This window comes from Helianthus annuus, chromosome 4 (genome assembly GCF_002127325.2).
Source record: "Helianthus annuus cultivar XRQ/B chromosome 4, HanXRQr2.0-SUNRISE, whole genome shotgun sequence".
In the NCBI taxonomy this organism is placed as follows: Eukaryota; Viridiplantae; Streptophyta; class Magnoliopsida; order Asterales; family Asteraceae; genus Helianthus; species Helianthus annuus.
In genome coordinates, this window is record NC_035436.2 from 88,851,462 (window position 1) to 88,866,318 (window position 14,857).

The 14,857-nt window shown below is 37.4% G+C and overlaps 1 protein-coding gene across 3 annotated transcripts in view; it reads left to right on the forward strand.

Moving 5' to 3' along the window:
* LOC110912681 overlaps positions 1-12,958 on the forward strand; it is a 35,766-nt gene extending 22,808 nt beyond the window's left edge. The window contains exons 2-3 of one of the 3 annotated variants that reach the window (XM_035988544.1): positions 9,771-10,661; positions 12,516-12,958. In XM_035988544.1, the coding sequence (XP_035844437.1) occupies positions 10,062-10,661; positions 12,516-12,608 (693 nt within the window). In that variant the 5' untranslated portion in view covers positions 9,771-10,061 and the 3' untranslated portion in view covers positions 12,609-12,958. The remainder of the gene's footprint in view (positions 1-9,770; positions 10,662-12,515) is intronic. The other 2 variants (XR_004890312.1, XR_002578109.2) reach the window with 2 other exon arrangements.
* The last annotated feature ends 1,899 nt before the right edge of the window (positions 12,959-14,857 follow it).

Sequence of the window (14,857 nt, forward strand, 5' to 3'; positions counted from 1 at the left end):
TGGCATGAAGCTTTTAGGAGCTTTTAGGAGCTTCTAGCTTTAACCTTTTAAGAAAAAGCTCATATTCAATAAAAAGTCTTGTTTGGTTGAAGGAGCTTTAAGCTTTTAGGTTAGGAGCTTGAAGCTTTTGGTTGAACGCTACTACTAGTAGCGTTTAGAAGGAGCTACAAGCTTTTAGGGAAAAATGACTATTTTAACCTCTAAAAATAAGAAATTTTTTAATGCACCAACTTTCTAAATTTTTAGTTATGCCCATTTTGGTAATTTTATACATTTTATTAAAAGCTGCAGCTACTCTACCAAACACCAAATATATCTAAAAAGCTACAGCTACTAGTTACCAGCTACAGCTACCAGCTTCCAGCCACCAGCTACCAGCTTCCAGCTTTCAGCTACCAGCCACCAGCTACTTTTGCCAAACATACCCCTCATGTGAATTTTTTGTCACAACTGCATATATTACTCTGGGCATACACGAAAACATCAATGGCTCGACCTTAGGAAACGTTGTAGGCCTCCAAGGCTCGTCACAATCAAGTGCACAGCCGGGCCAAAAACACAACCAAAGCCTACAAAACGCCAAAACTTTGTGCCCGCATAAACACAACCAAAGCCTACCATCATGCCATGCGCCATGCGTCCAGTTGGCTCAACTTTGAAAAGTCACCAACTCACCATGCGCCATGCATTCAGTTGGCTCAACTTTGAAAAGTTACCAACACGCCATGCGCCATGCGTTCAGTTGGCTCAACTTTGAAAAGTCACCAACTCACCATGCGTCATGCGTCCAGTTGGCTCAACTTTGAAAAGTTACCAACACGCCATGCGCCATGCGTCCAGTTGGCTCAACTTTGAAAAGTTACCAACACGCCATGCGCCATGCGTCCAGTTGGCTCAACTTTGAAAAGTCACCAACTCACCATGCGTCATGTGTCCAGTTGGCTAAACTTTGAAAAGTCACCAACACGCCATGCGCCATACGTCCAGTTGGCTCAACTTTGAAAAGTCACCAACTCACCATGCGCCATGCGTCCAGTTGGCTCAACTTTGAAAAGTCACCAATTCACCATGCGCCATGCGTCCAGTTGGCTCAACTATGAAAAGTTACCAACACACCTTGCGCCATGCGTCCAGTTGGCTCAACTTTTTCAAATTACCAACACGTCATGCGCCACACATCCACTAAGATCAGCAGAGCAAGATAAGCAAAATGCATTAAACAGAAACCACTTACTTAAAAGTCCAGAATCCCTCCTAGACGATCAACTCAACTAGAAGGCACACTGGACTGAGGGGACTTGAAGAGGTATGGTCCCAATTCCTTGCCTACATGACAAGGACCACACCACCTTTCCATGCTACATGGTGTATACATCAGCAAGCGAATCCAGAAGCTTCTAGAAGCTTCTGGAATATGACAAGGTGGCACCAAAGATGCTCATTCTGACAAAAAGGACAACACCTGTCGCCATTCATCAAGCGCCATGTAGGCCTGTAGCTAATCAAGGAGCAGACCGACATCAGTGGTACGACGTCTTCAGCATGAGCAAATATAGGCGCGCCACGTGTACCACTACCCTGACCACAGCAGAGGAGACCAACAGGATATTCCCCTTGGTCGGACAGCTGACGCCCTATAGCAGCTTGCAAGGTTGCTCCTCACTCTTTCACTCTCCGGCTATAAATAGGACCCTTCATCATTCAGGTTAGGATTATTCTACCCTCTATTCTCTCACCCTCAACACACACTGTTTATCCCCCTCAGAACAGTACTTATTCTCACGCCGGAGCCTGGTTAAGAGGGAAACCCCCATATTCCCCACTTAACGAGACTAACGGTGTTGCTGTTTTGCAGGATCTTAGTCATTTCACGAGCAGAGAAGGAGATTGAACCCATAGAAGAGACAATCCCACAGATTAACCCCAATGTTAACCTGCGTTTCATCGTATACTTTCAAGATTCCTGCTAGACGCGATCAAACTGAGAATGTTGCTCTCGCAGCCACAATCGTTTAGCAGATGATTGCTGTGATTCCGAACCTCATTACTCAGATAAACCAGGCAAATAACAATAACAATAATAACAATGCTCAGTGTGACTTCAAAATGTTCAATTCAGCTAAGCCATCGAAATTTTCTGGGTCTGAAGTCCTACAATGGTTTGAAAGTATAGAAAGCACATTCCGCCATGTTCAGTGTCCCAATGAGCGCAAGGTAGATTTCGCCTCGAGTGTCTTTCAAAGGAGAGCACTCACTTGGTGGAATGGTATTATGAGAGACCGAGGTGCCGATATGGCAATGGCACTGACGTGGGAAGAATTTAAGGATCTTATGAAGAAAGAATTATGCCCACGAAGCGAAATAAGGGCGCTTGAAAACGAGTTCTATTATCTAAAACCAGATAGTGGGGAAAACTGTGCCTACACTGACCGATTTGAACAGTTAAGCCTACTTTGCCCCACTGTGGTCACACCTTTGGATCGGGACATTGAGAAATATATTGATGGCCTACCTGATCTTGTCCAAGACATTGTCACTGGCAGCCAACCTGCAACGCTTAGGGAGGCTAAGGAATTAGCCGCTATCTTAACCGACTCCCATGTTAGAAAAGGTAAACTATTTCGAAAAGCTGAAACTATTAATGAAAATTCGAAACGAACAAAGGCTGAATCTTCTAAAAATTCTAGGAAGCGCAAGACTTCAAAGAGTTTTGCAATTCCTGCACCAGTTCCACTAAACTCAATACCCTTTAAAGGATTTTATCGTGGAAAGCAACCTCGATGCAATCATTGCAACTATCATCACGCAACAAATTCTCCTTGTCGCCAGTGTACAATCAGTGGTCTATTTGGACATCTAGTTGTGACCTGTCGTATCCAGAACCGAGCAGCCCCTACTCAGACTCGCCCTCGAACATGTTTCAATTGTGGTGATCTAAATCATTTCAAACGAAACTGCCCCAAGCTTGCTAATGCTAATGGACGAGTGTTCAATGTCCATGAGGCTCAAGCTAATGATCAAGCACTTATGATCATTTGAACCTCTATATTTTCTGTTTATTTTCGAAAACAATGTACATATTTCAACTATGTTTGTAATGACAATATAAATTTCAAGAAGTTTATCTTTATCCTTTTTATTCATTTTCCAATTACAAACTCTAATGTGATTACACTATGTGTGATTACAACTACATGCTGACTTTGAGGATTCCGTTCTTTAGGAACTAAATCTTGTAAATTAGCATACCATGATTGCATTCTAATGCATTCATACGAACTTGGCAACACGATCGATACAAACACTATGAACAAGTTAATACTATTTTGTGATCATAGCATTACATACATGATTTGTTTATTTAATATGTATAATGCGTGATTACAAATACAATTTTCTTCGTATGTTGGCTTAACGTACTTAGTACACTAATTTTCAAATACATTCTGCTTAGTGTGTTAACTTAGCATACCTAGCATTTGACTTGAAAACATTTTCTTGATATGCTTACATTATAATGACAATGCACGATTAGTATATGTTGCTTTCTACCTGTTTGGTTAGTATGAAGCATATATAAACATTTGTACTAGAATAAAATACCTACTACTAAATTTGTTGTATGCAAAACAAGTAGTGCTATCATTGCTAGTATGAAACATGATTCGATTTGACATATGTTATGTTGTGACGATGTTTATTTGATTTAGACGATAGTTCGACCTTATTATTTGTTTACCCTCGCTTAACAAGAGGAGCTATGTGGACCATGCGATGAAACGAGTAATTATGGGTGCACACTTAATTATGAGATTCGACGCATGAGAATCATAGTAAGCCTTGTTAAGTATGGTGGCATAAGATCTAGAGTGATTAAGGTAACGGGAGGAGTATGATGCGATAAGAACATGGTGGATACGCCGATGGTACTTCCTATATATAAGTGTTCTTATTGTGTTATCCTTCAGAACGTTGCTGAGATCACTTGGTGATTTTATGTTATCTTGGACCATTATGTGATTATGTGCTTATTTGTTATTTGTGTGGTTATTTACAATAAACAAAAACAAGTACATTCATTAACTCAAATCGAGCCGACCGGGAGTATATTATGGTGTTAAAGATGACGATCTTGATGCCATAAGGTATGTTGACCCGTCTCCTATGCATGAGATGCTCATGGTGCATTGGATGTACCTCGTGGGACGTTAGAAACCGTGTACGTGTAAGGCTTGAATGTACACCCCTTTGTTTGCTAGGAATTACACTAAGAGCTTTGTATAACATAGTGCCATACTCGAACGATTTTTGAACATTGGTCGACTTTTTCTTTAAATTCACAAGTTTCGAAGGGTTGAATACCTTGAGATACTTTGAATATCCCAAATCACATTTTGAATCCCCTAAAATTTCCAACACCAAATGATGCTCCGCATCTTTGGGATCTAGCAATTTGCTTATCCATCCGTTGTTTCAATTACACTCTACGGTCTCCTTCAAATAAATTTCGGGACGAAATTTCCTAAAGTAGGGGAGACTGTGACACTTATGCTCCGTAAACACCGCACGATGTAGGACAATATATTTTATCAAAGAAACAATGCGTTTTGGTCTCAAAATTTGTTTATTTGCGTTTGATAATTTCACGTTTTGATTTTAAATTCACTTGCAAGCTTTAAATCGCTTTCTACAAAGTTATACGCGAACTTATACGTAAACGTAATCAGTTTAATACGACAAACAATCCGGAACAGTGACATAGGCTTAACATACCTTAAATAACTTTTATATACCTTAGAAATAAGTTTTGAAGGCTTTGGTGTGTCAAAAACGAGTTTATTTGATCACAGGGACTATTTGCGTCAAACTGCGAAAGTCTACTGATCCGTATAGCAACGAACATTCCGGAACTTCATCGTAAGCTAAACATACCCTAAATATCCTTTACATAGCTTAGAAATAGGCTTTGAGGGGTTCGGTATGCGAAAATAAACTTTTTGATCAAACAGGGACTAAAAGCGTCAAAAAATGCATAAGTTTGCATTTTCGCTCATATCTCACGTTTTGAACATATCCGTACATCCGAAAATTTTTGTAATCATTAAAATATTTTATTTTAGTGTATGGAATGCTAAAATTCCATTCTTCATGTAATTTGGATCGTTTTTCGCGTCCGTTCGAGTTTCGTCGTAATTAACCGAACAACGCAACTGTACGACCAAACGAACACACATCCGAGATGCTTTCAAGCATATTTCAAGTTCCCTATACTTAAAATTCATTATTGAGCCTTGAAAATGGGTTACGGGGTTTAAACGCGTCGAAAACGGCTTAAACATGCTGCAGGGACCAAAATTGCCAACAATTGAAAGTTTCTAGAACTGCGAAGGTGTGGCGTCGCGCCATAGCCTAAGGGTTGTGCTGTGGCGGCACGCGACGAGCAGAAACTCAATTTTTGACTACCAGCTTGATTTCCACGGTCTTTTGTGTAACTTTCTCAATACTGTATGCTGGTTTTGGACACCCCTAGTATCCCAAATCAGTGTGCCTTACTTGTACGGTCCAGATCAAAGCTCAAAACCTAAGAAACGATCCTAACGGTTTTGAAATATCTATATAAACCCACTTGATTCATTTGCTTCCTCACACATTTGATTCAAATTCAGCTCTAAGTTGAAGCTCTCACTTATGAAGGCTTCATACCTGAGTTGTTTTGGATCAAATCTTCCTAGCTTTGACCTTTTGTAAGCTTCTTTCATGCTTTTATACATTTCAAGCATTAAAGTCAAACAGTGTTTGACTTTCTGCTTTGACCAGTCTTGGTCAACACAAAGTTCGTTTGAACTTTGCAACGTGAGCGTAACCACGATGGTTATAGTCCCCTGTGACTATACCTACTGATTACCACGTTGGTTAGGCGTAGTGACGAGTCATAGTTTCGGTCAAAATACGTGTTTATGCGTATTTTGCAACGAAGCTATTTTTGGGTATCAAAACACTTTGTTTTGATATCAAACTTGTTTTCTAACTAAGTTAAACATGTTTTAACATGTTTAACTCGTCACTTTTAGTTTAGTGCTTATATAGGGTCGTAAGATAAGCGGTCTAAACAACCACTTAGACTTTCGAACTCGACCTGTTTGGTCGATCGTTAGGATCCGACCAAACATATTTTGTAACCATAGTTGTATAGGGAATAAACTTCCGAGGTTATACCTTATGGTCACATCGTTTAGTTAGTTGTATGATAAGTAGTTTATATGCCTTAGGAAAATGACCAAAATGTCCTTTATGCACATAATTTCATTTTAAGCATATGTAACCGATATTTTGACATCTAAACTGATTATATAACATAATTAATATGTTAAGGCATATAATACTTGTCATAGGACTAGTTAGGCGGTTCGAACGCGCATTTGCGCGAACGACGCTTTAAAGTAGCGTAGACTATCATAACGGGTCGTAATGGGTCGTAAGCACTTAGGATAGGTTCCGATTTAGAATGTAGGCTTTGTTGAACCATATCACATGAGTTCCAATACTCATTTGGTTTACGATACCTCATTCTACCCGATCTTCCGATTTAGGTGTCGATTCACTAACATAGTATTTGTTACACTAGGAACCACTTCGACACTTGACCATTTGATCCTTTGAGCTTTGTTATATCAATTGAACAAGACCTACACGCAATCCCAGGAGAGTACATAGTTCCCCTCTTTTGCCGTTTTCAAATGTTTTGGGGTGATTCATATGTGTAACCGATTTATTTGCCAAATGTATGACATATATGTGTTTACTAAGTGCTTTTATGTGTATTATTCCGATTATTCAAATACAATGTTTATCCAAATCCTTAAAAGATCTACCTATCTTCATATTATAGGATATTGAAGTACAATCTTAGATCTTCCTATCTTAATAGTGAGATTTTTAAGAAGTACTTTACAGACGAAGGTTGGTTTACGTGTAGATTGTTGGTGATTTAGATAATGAAACTAGGGGGCTGTTTGGCTAAGCTTATTGGAATGACTTATTTACTTATTTGCTTATTTGAAAAGCAAATAAGTCATAAGGGAATGACTTATGTGTTTATGTGATAGTTGTGATTTAGATAACGAAACAAGTATAATAAAATAAGAACATGGTGGATACGCCGCTGGTATTTCCTATATATAAGTGTTCTTATTTTATTACTCTTGTAGCGTTATCCGAATCACTTTAGGATTTTGTGTACAATTGATCTAATATTCGATTATCCAAATCCTTGAAGAATCTCCCATATCTTTATATGTTAAATTCTTTGAAGGATGTCTAAAGTATTATTATAAATCATTGACTTGATTTATATAATACTCACACAAGTTTTGATTAATTTTAAAACTGTTATTATTAATCCTTGATTGGTTTTCTAATAATACATTAACGAGTTTTACAATGATTTCAACGATGTTACAATATACAATTTCAAATGGCATGAAAATTACTTAGCAATAATCATATTGCCATATACAATACTTTTTGCCACGAGTTTTCATAATAAAGATTACGTATTGCAATACTAAACTTTTGCCATTCTTTGGCTTCAAGATTCATTTTCAATCGACAACTCTTGTAGTTGTCAAAGTATTACAATATCAACTTTTGCCATTTATTTGGCTAACAAAACCTATGTATTCGCCGGCATTTTTATGCTGACTTTATTTTCACATATGTTTCAGGACTTTTTGTTAGTGCATTATCTGTCTATCGCCTCCGTCAATCTAGTCCGTAGCAGAAACCGAAGAAAACGAGATTTATATTGTTATATTAGTGATACTTAGTCAAAAAGGCAAGGTGGCATAATTGTAATTAATGAGAAATCTCATTAAAAGCCAAGGCCTATAAATAGGAGATTTTATGTTTAGATTAGGACTTTTGCTACATTTTGTTATTTGGAGCTTTCTAGAGCTAGAGAGAGAAAGTGACATCGTGATTCAGGTTCTTGTACGTTTTCGGATTTGATCAATAGAATCACAGATTATATTACGTCTCGTGTGTTCGGTCGCGTACGTGTACGGATTCCGCACGTCACACGTTCGGTTACGCAATCGTTTCGGAGTCAAAACCGGTCCTACGAAATCTCATTAAAAGCCAAGGCCTATAAATAGGAGATTTTATGTTTAGATTAGGACTTTTGCTACATTTTGTTATTTGGAGCTTTCTAGAGCTAGAGAGAGAAACTAGAGAGAGAAAGTGACATCGTGATTCAGGTTCTTGTACGTTTTCGGATTTGATCAATAGAATCACAGATTATATTACGTCTCGTGTGTTCGGTCGCGTACGTGTACGGATTCCGCACGTCACACGTTCGGTTACGCAATCGTTTCGGAGTCAAAACCGGTCCTACAAGTGGTATCAGAGCAGGAGCTCGATTGCACTGATCCAACACACATTTCCGCTCGTGATTTCATCGATTTCAGATCCGGATTTCATCTACTTCTTCATCTTTTTCATATTTTTCACGTTTTTGACTGAAAATCGTCAAATTGAACAGGTTTTCACGGTCCAAATCGTCTGATTTTTTGATATGTTGGGCGTAAACACCTGATCTATAACCCTACCAAGTTTCAGATCCAAATTCGTAACCGTTTAGGAGAAATCTAAGTTTTTCTGTTCGAATTCGTGTCAAATTTGCAGGTTCGCTTTTACGAACAAGCTAGATCCGCTTATGTGATCAATCAGGTCCGCTCATAGTGACATTAATTTGAGGTTCGCTCCAAAGGTCCGTTTATTCGAACATTTTATGAGGTCCGCTTATGTGATAGTATGAGGTTCGCTTATTAGTCAGTTCAGTAGGTTCGCTTATATTGTCAAACAGGTTTGCTCATATTGGTCACAACATGGGTCCGCTCATCAGGTTCGCTTTTTAGTCATCACTGTGGTCCGCTTTTAGTGACAAAGCACGTTAGATTCGCTTATAAGTCATCGTCATCATTGTGATTTCAGTGAATCAAATCTGACAGAACTCATGTGATTAAAAAAAAAACAACGGCCCAATAAACTTGTGTCATGTGCCGAGTATTGATCCATTAAGTTGAATGGCCCAATCAACTGTTATCCTTAAGAGTTGTCGGCACTTTTTAACGGTCACATAGTAACAGTTGCGGCCCAATTACAAATAATCTAAAGTTGTCAGATCAAGTAAAATGTGCGGCCCAATCTGAACATATTGTTAATCAATTAATTGTCGGTTACGTTTGACTTTTAATAAAACTACTTGTTTTGCGGCCCAATGAATGATTTGTTAAGATATACTTTTGCCAGCCCATGTGTTAAATAGTATAACGGTCCAATTAGAGTTGACACGTTTAAAAGACCATTTAATAGACAGCCACTTAAGTGTGCCGCCCATTTGTAAATAGGTTAAAAATGGTTTGAGTTGAATATTAAGAGTGTGCCGCCCAATTAAGTATACATCGGTCCAATCAATGAGATTGTATAAATGATATAAACGTGCCACACATTTAATGAAGGTCCAATCATACTAAAGCAACAAAAATAACATTGTGAAGCCCAACCATTTCATTAAAATCAAAATTAGCGGCCCAATCATATGTTGGACATTTAAACTGTTGTCGGCCACAATTTTTAGTTGCATGTGAAAAAGTGAACGGCCCTATCATATTTTTACAACATAAATTGGTGGCCCAATAGATCAGTTTGTCGGTTGTTAGTGGAAATAGGCAGCTCAAGTCACAGCCCATGTTATTTCATCTTTTTTAAAGCTCAAAGTGTTGACGGGATATCGAAGTTTGAGGCCCATTTGATATGATTCAAGTTTCAGAATGTGAAGTCATTTGAAAGGTTCAAGCTAGTTTGAAAGTGAATTCTGTGTCACACGGTTTGAATTTGATCCCAGTTTACAAGAGGTGGTTCAGTCTCAGGTCGTGTGGTTTTGTCAAAGTTGTTTAAATTTGATCCGGGTCATAGCACTTAGTACGGTTTGACAAATTAAATCTCAGTTCGCATCAAGTTCTGTCCGCACAGAAAATTCACCAGTGATTCAAGAAAACATCATGGCTGAAATTAAAGAGAAAACTCGAGAAGAGATTTTGAACGAGAAGACTTACAAAGAATGGAACGTGATCCACAACAGAATGGATGACATGCAGGAAGAATATGAGAGTGCTGTCAGCAACAGAAGATGGGATAAAAAGAGAGAATGTTACTACAACAAAGAAGGTGAACCGGTTGTTCCAAAGAAAGACATAATCTTTGATGATGTTCTTCTTGTTGTCCCGTTGAGAGCCGAATACTACAGAAGGGTGATGAAAGATGATGCATATGTTAAACAGTATGAAAAAGATATCAGATATGCTATGCTGTCATGTTTGAGAAAAAGGGATGAGGAAAGAATGAAGAAAAATGTTGAAGAGATGGTGGATAATTTGAAGAAGGTTGCTGAAGAGGTTGAAACAGAAACTGTTAAAGTTGAAGTTGTGAAAGAAGCTGTTACTGAAGAACAGCAGTTTGAAGAAGAGGTGAAGAAAGAAGAAAAGAATGAGAATTTGGATGCTGGTAATGATGGTGAGGAAGTCAGTATTGAAGAGAAGCAAGATGATGCTGATCAGATGCAGACAAAAGCAGCTGAAGACACCGAAGTGCCAATCACTGAGGTACATTCTGATTCTGAAGTCTTAAAACCAATTGAACAGTGCAAGAAATGCATGGAACCGTGCAGAGCTTGTACTGAAAAAGATGAGCAATTCAGAACAAGAGAACTTGAATTCACAAAAATCGAAAACATTTTCAAAAAAAAATGCAAAGAGATGTTAGAAAAAGAAAAGGTTTTTAACGAAAATGATGAAAAACTTTCAGGAAAATGTACAAAGTTAGAAAAAGAAAATGAAGTTTTGAAAGAAGATGTTTTGAAAATGAAAAATGAATGCGAACAAAAAGAAATTGCTTGTCAAGAAATGAAAAAGGAATATGACTCAATGAAATTATCATATCATGTTACAAAAGAGTCATATGATAAAGTAAAAGATGAAATGAAATCTGCTCAATCTAGAATGAATTATCTTTCTGAAACAACCAAAGAGCTTAAACGAATGTATGCTATAAAACAAGATGTTGTTAATTCCTATATCGAAGATGTTGCTAAGTTAAAGCGACGGATTGCTGATTTAGAACAGGATAACAACAAGTTAAAAAGTTACCACGTGCCGTCATATGTGCTTGAACGAATTTTCAATATAAAACCGGGAGATGGTGAATCTGAGCAGGAGTTTCATCAAGTTCCACCACCGGAAAAGTTTACATTTTATGATGAGGAAAAGGTCGAAAAAGCTTTCAACATGGTAGACCAATTGCCAGACAACATTGACATAACCTATTCCAAATCTGATGATTCTCATGATTCAGAGGTGGTAGGTAAAGTCGTTGAAAGTGTGTTGAAAGAAGAGTCGGTTGATACAGGTAAATCTGAATCACAGGATGAAGATGAAGGAAATCTTCATGATGGTTATCTGAAGAACATCAAATCCGAGAAAAATTTGAATGATGATTCAAAGGGATTGGTTTATACCATGATTGGATCAGACAAATTGTTCTTAGATGTTGTATTCCCGATTCAGAATGTGATTTCAGAAAAAGTTGACAAAGTTTTCAAAATGGTTGAGATTGAGAAGTCTGAGATTTCAAAGTTTGTTGGTAAGATTCATAAAGGTTTGTATAACAAACCTGGTTTCAAGAAGAAAAACATGAAGGCTGGGTTGGGTTATAAGAAGAAACAGAATCGAAGCAAAAATGAAACGCCAAATTATCAGGCTAAAATGAGTTTTGTTCAAGGAAACAGTTTAGCTGAAGAAAAAGAACTCAAAATGAGACAGTCTAATGCTGAGTTTGAGGCACAAAAGAGAAAGCAACAACCACAGGTTAAAGATGTGTCCATGAGAACATGTTTCAAATGTGATCAAAAAGGACATCTTGCACGCAAGTGTCCAAATCTAAAACCTGTGGATGTTGACCACAAGAAGATTGATTCTGAGAAACAAAAATCTGAGTATGTGAGACAAAGGTCAACCAGATTTGATTCAAAACAAACATGGAGGTACAACACAAACAAGTTTGCTTCGAATCAAAATTGGAAATCAAACCAGAACAGGTTCGATTCAAGACAGACCTGGAATTCTCACACACCCAGATTCAGAACAACACAAAGATGGAAAACATCAGTTGATATGACAAAACCCCAAGAGTTTTGGAAACCAAAAAATGTTGTTCAAAACCAAAGTGTTCAAAAAGATTCACATTTTTACAAACGTGGTACATCGAAAGGTCAAACATGGAGTGTTAAGAAACATGTTGATTCGGTAAAAGATGAGAAAGCTGAAGTTAAAATTGAGAAAGTTTTTGTGAAAAATGACAATGAATTTCCAGCATTGAATGAAAATTATTGTGTTGAAATGCCTAAGGTTCAACAGACCTGGGCTAAATTGTTCAAGTAATTCAATTAGTTGAATGTGCAGGTGCTCAAGAATACTGAAGATTGTGAGATTGAAAGTTGGAACAGTCTGGCACATGAAGAGGAAGCAAAGGCTGCTGGACCTTGTGTTGGTTGAAACATGGAGTTTATGTGTTTTTTGTACATAAATAAACAATATTTTTAAAACCCTAAAAATTTGAAAAATTAAAAACCAAAAATATGTTTGTTTTTAATTTTTGTCAAAAATAGAAAATTTCAAAAATATGTGTTGATTGAATACGCCGAAACCCTCACGGCTGAACAAACATGATTACTTTCACCAGACTGAAAAACGGTTTTCAAACTGTAAAAATCAATGTGTTGTAAATCATGGGGGTAATTACTGATTTTTAGTGTAATTCAGTGCACAGTTAGTAGAACATGGATGGCGAGACAAAGCTATCAGTATCGGTTTGTCAAATTTCTTTTAATGGTTTTGCATTTTAGGGGGAGAAAAATTGTCAGAAAATACAAAAAACATTAGAAAATTTGAAAAATCCAAAAACATGATAAAATTCAAAAATTTGAGTTGTTGTGTAAAAAGAGGAAATGATAGTACATCAGTAGACAGTTACGGTATGCTAAAGAAATGTAATGATTAAATAGCGTTAAACAGTCTCACTGATGATATGTCGATAGGTTTTTATACACTTAGTAAACTTTTTCGGGATATAAACCTAAATTCAAACACTTGCTTCTTTCGTGGGGAACACTACTTGGATATATAGGTAACCCCTGAAATCTCGTTTGAAAGGTCCCTTATTCTGAGATACTAGGTCTTTATGCTCAGTGATATCTGGGGTATTATTCCGGGACTTCTGCTGAATGGAAGTTCTGACCTAGTCCCCGAATAATACTTTCTGCAATTGCTTGAAACATAGCATCGCCCTCAGCAAGCTGATGAAACAATAAAATTGATAGTCACTGTTGTTGTAACTAAAAGATCCTCTAAAGGGGACATACCAAAAAGTCGAAACTGATATCTCTCTGCGCATATGGAAGTATCGACTTGAGATCCCTCAGTTCTCGCATTTCCTAATTTATGTACAGATATCATTGTAGTATTCTCACCTGTAAGACTGAATATTGGGATTCTTGATACGGGAGTATATTCAAGAGGTGGGACACATGAATGAGTTTAAGTTCTTAAAACATCTAATTAGTATCCTGAATCAGTTGAAATTTGTATGAAAATTTAAGTGGGTCAGTATATCGACAATCTAAGTGAATTGTTTAATTCTTAATGTGTAATTAAGCTCAACGGTACTTGTGACTTGTCAAAAACTGATATGATCCTCTGACGCGTACTCAAACAAAAATATTGTCTGTAAATATGTTTGTATATATTTCTTTACTGCTTTATATTTTCAGAAAATACAAAAAGATTTTGATTTCTGCTTTATTTTCGATAAACCGATGTCTGAGTTGCTGAGTTTCAAAATCTAAGTAAGCTGATTGTGTTTCTGAAAATAAAACAAGTTCATTAATTTGATACTTGAATTAAAATCAAAAATTTCAAAAACAGTTTGTGATATCTCCAAGGTCATTAGTTTGGACTTGGACGATTAACTGTGAGGGTGTTGGATTCTTTAACACTGCCAAATCTGTAAAGTTTGTTGATAGGGGGAGTGGATTAGAGAATTTGATTGATAATTTCAAAACGTTGTTACTTATAAATGTTTGAGAATTGCAGATGTTATTCCAGACTACGATCCCGAAAGCCGAGTCTAAGGGGGAGTCTAAAGACGAGCTCAACGCAAACGAAATCGTGCAAACAGCCAGGTATCGTTCCTGGAAGAGCTTCTAACCAGAAAGCTAGGTGTCGATCCCAAAAGCACGAAAGCTTGACGAAAGGGGGAGCCTGATGAAGAGAAGAGTTTACCGAAAGGGGGAGCTGAAGCTGAAAACAGATCCACGGGGATTCTGTTCAAACAAAAGAGAGTCTACGTTGATGAAGACGTGTTAAGCTTCAAGAAGACTCAAAGAGAGAGAGAAAGACGAGACACTATGGATTGACTGCGGCAATATCCAAGGGGGAGTCTGTTAGTGCATTATCTGTCTATTGCCTCCGTCAATCTAGTCCGTAGCAGAAACCGAAGAAAACGAGATTTATATTGTTATATTAGTAATACTTAGTCAAAAAGGCAAGGTGGCATAATTGTAATTAATTAGAAATCTCATTAAAAGCTAAGGCCTATAAATAGGAGACTTTATGTTTAGATTAGGACTTTTGCTACATTTTGTTATTTGGAGCTTTCTAGAGCTATAGAGAGAAACTAGAGAGAGAAAGTGACATCGTGATTCAGGTTCTTGTACGTTTTTGCAGATTTGATCAATAGAATCACA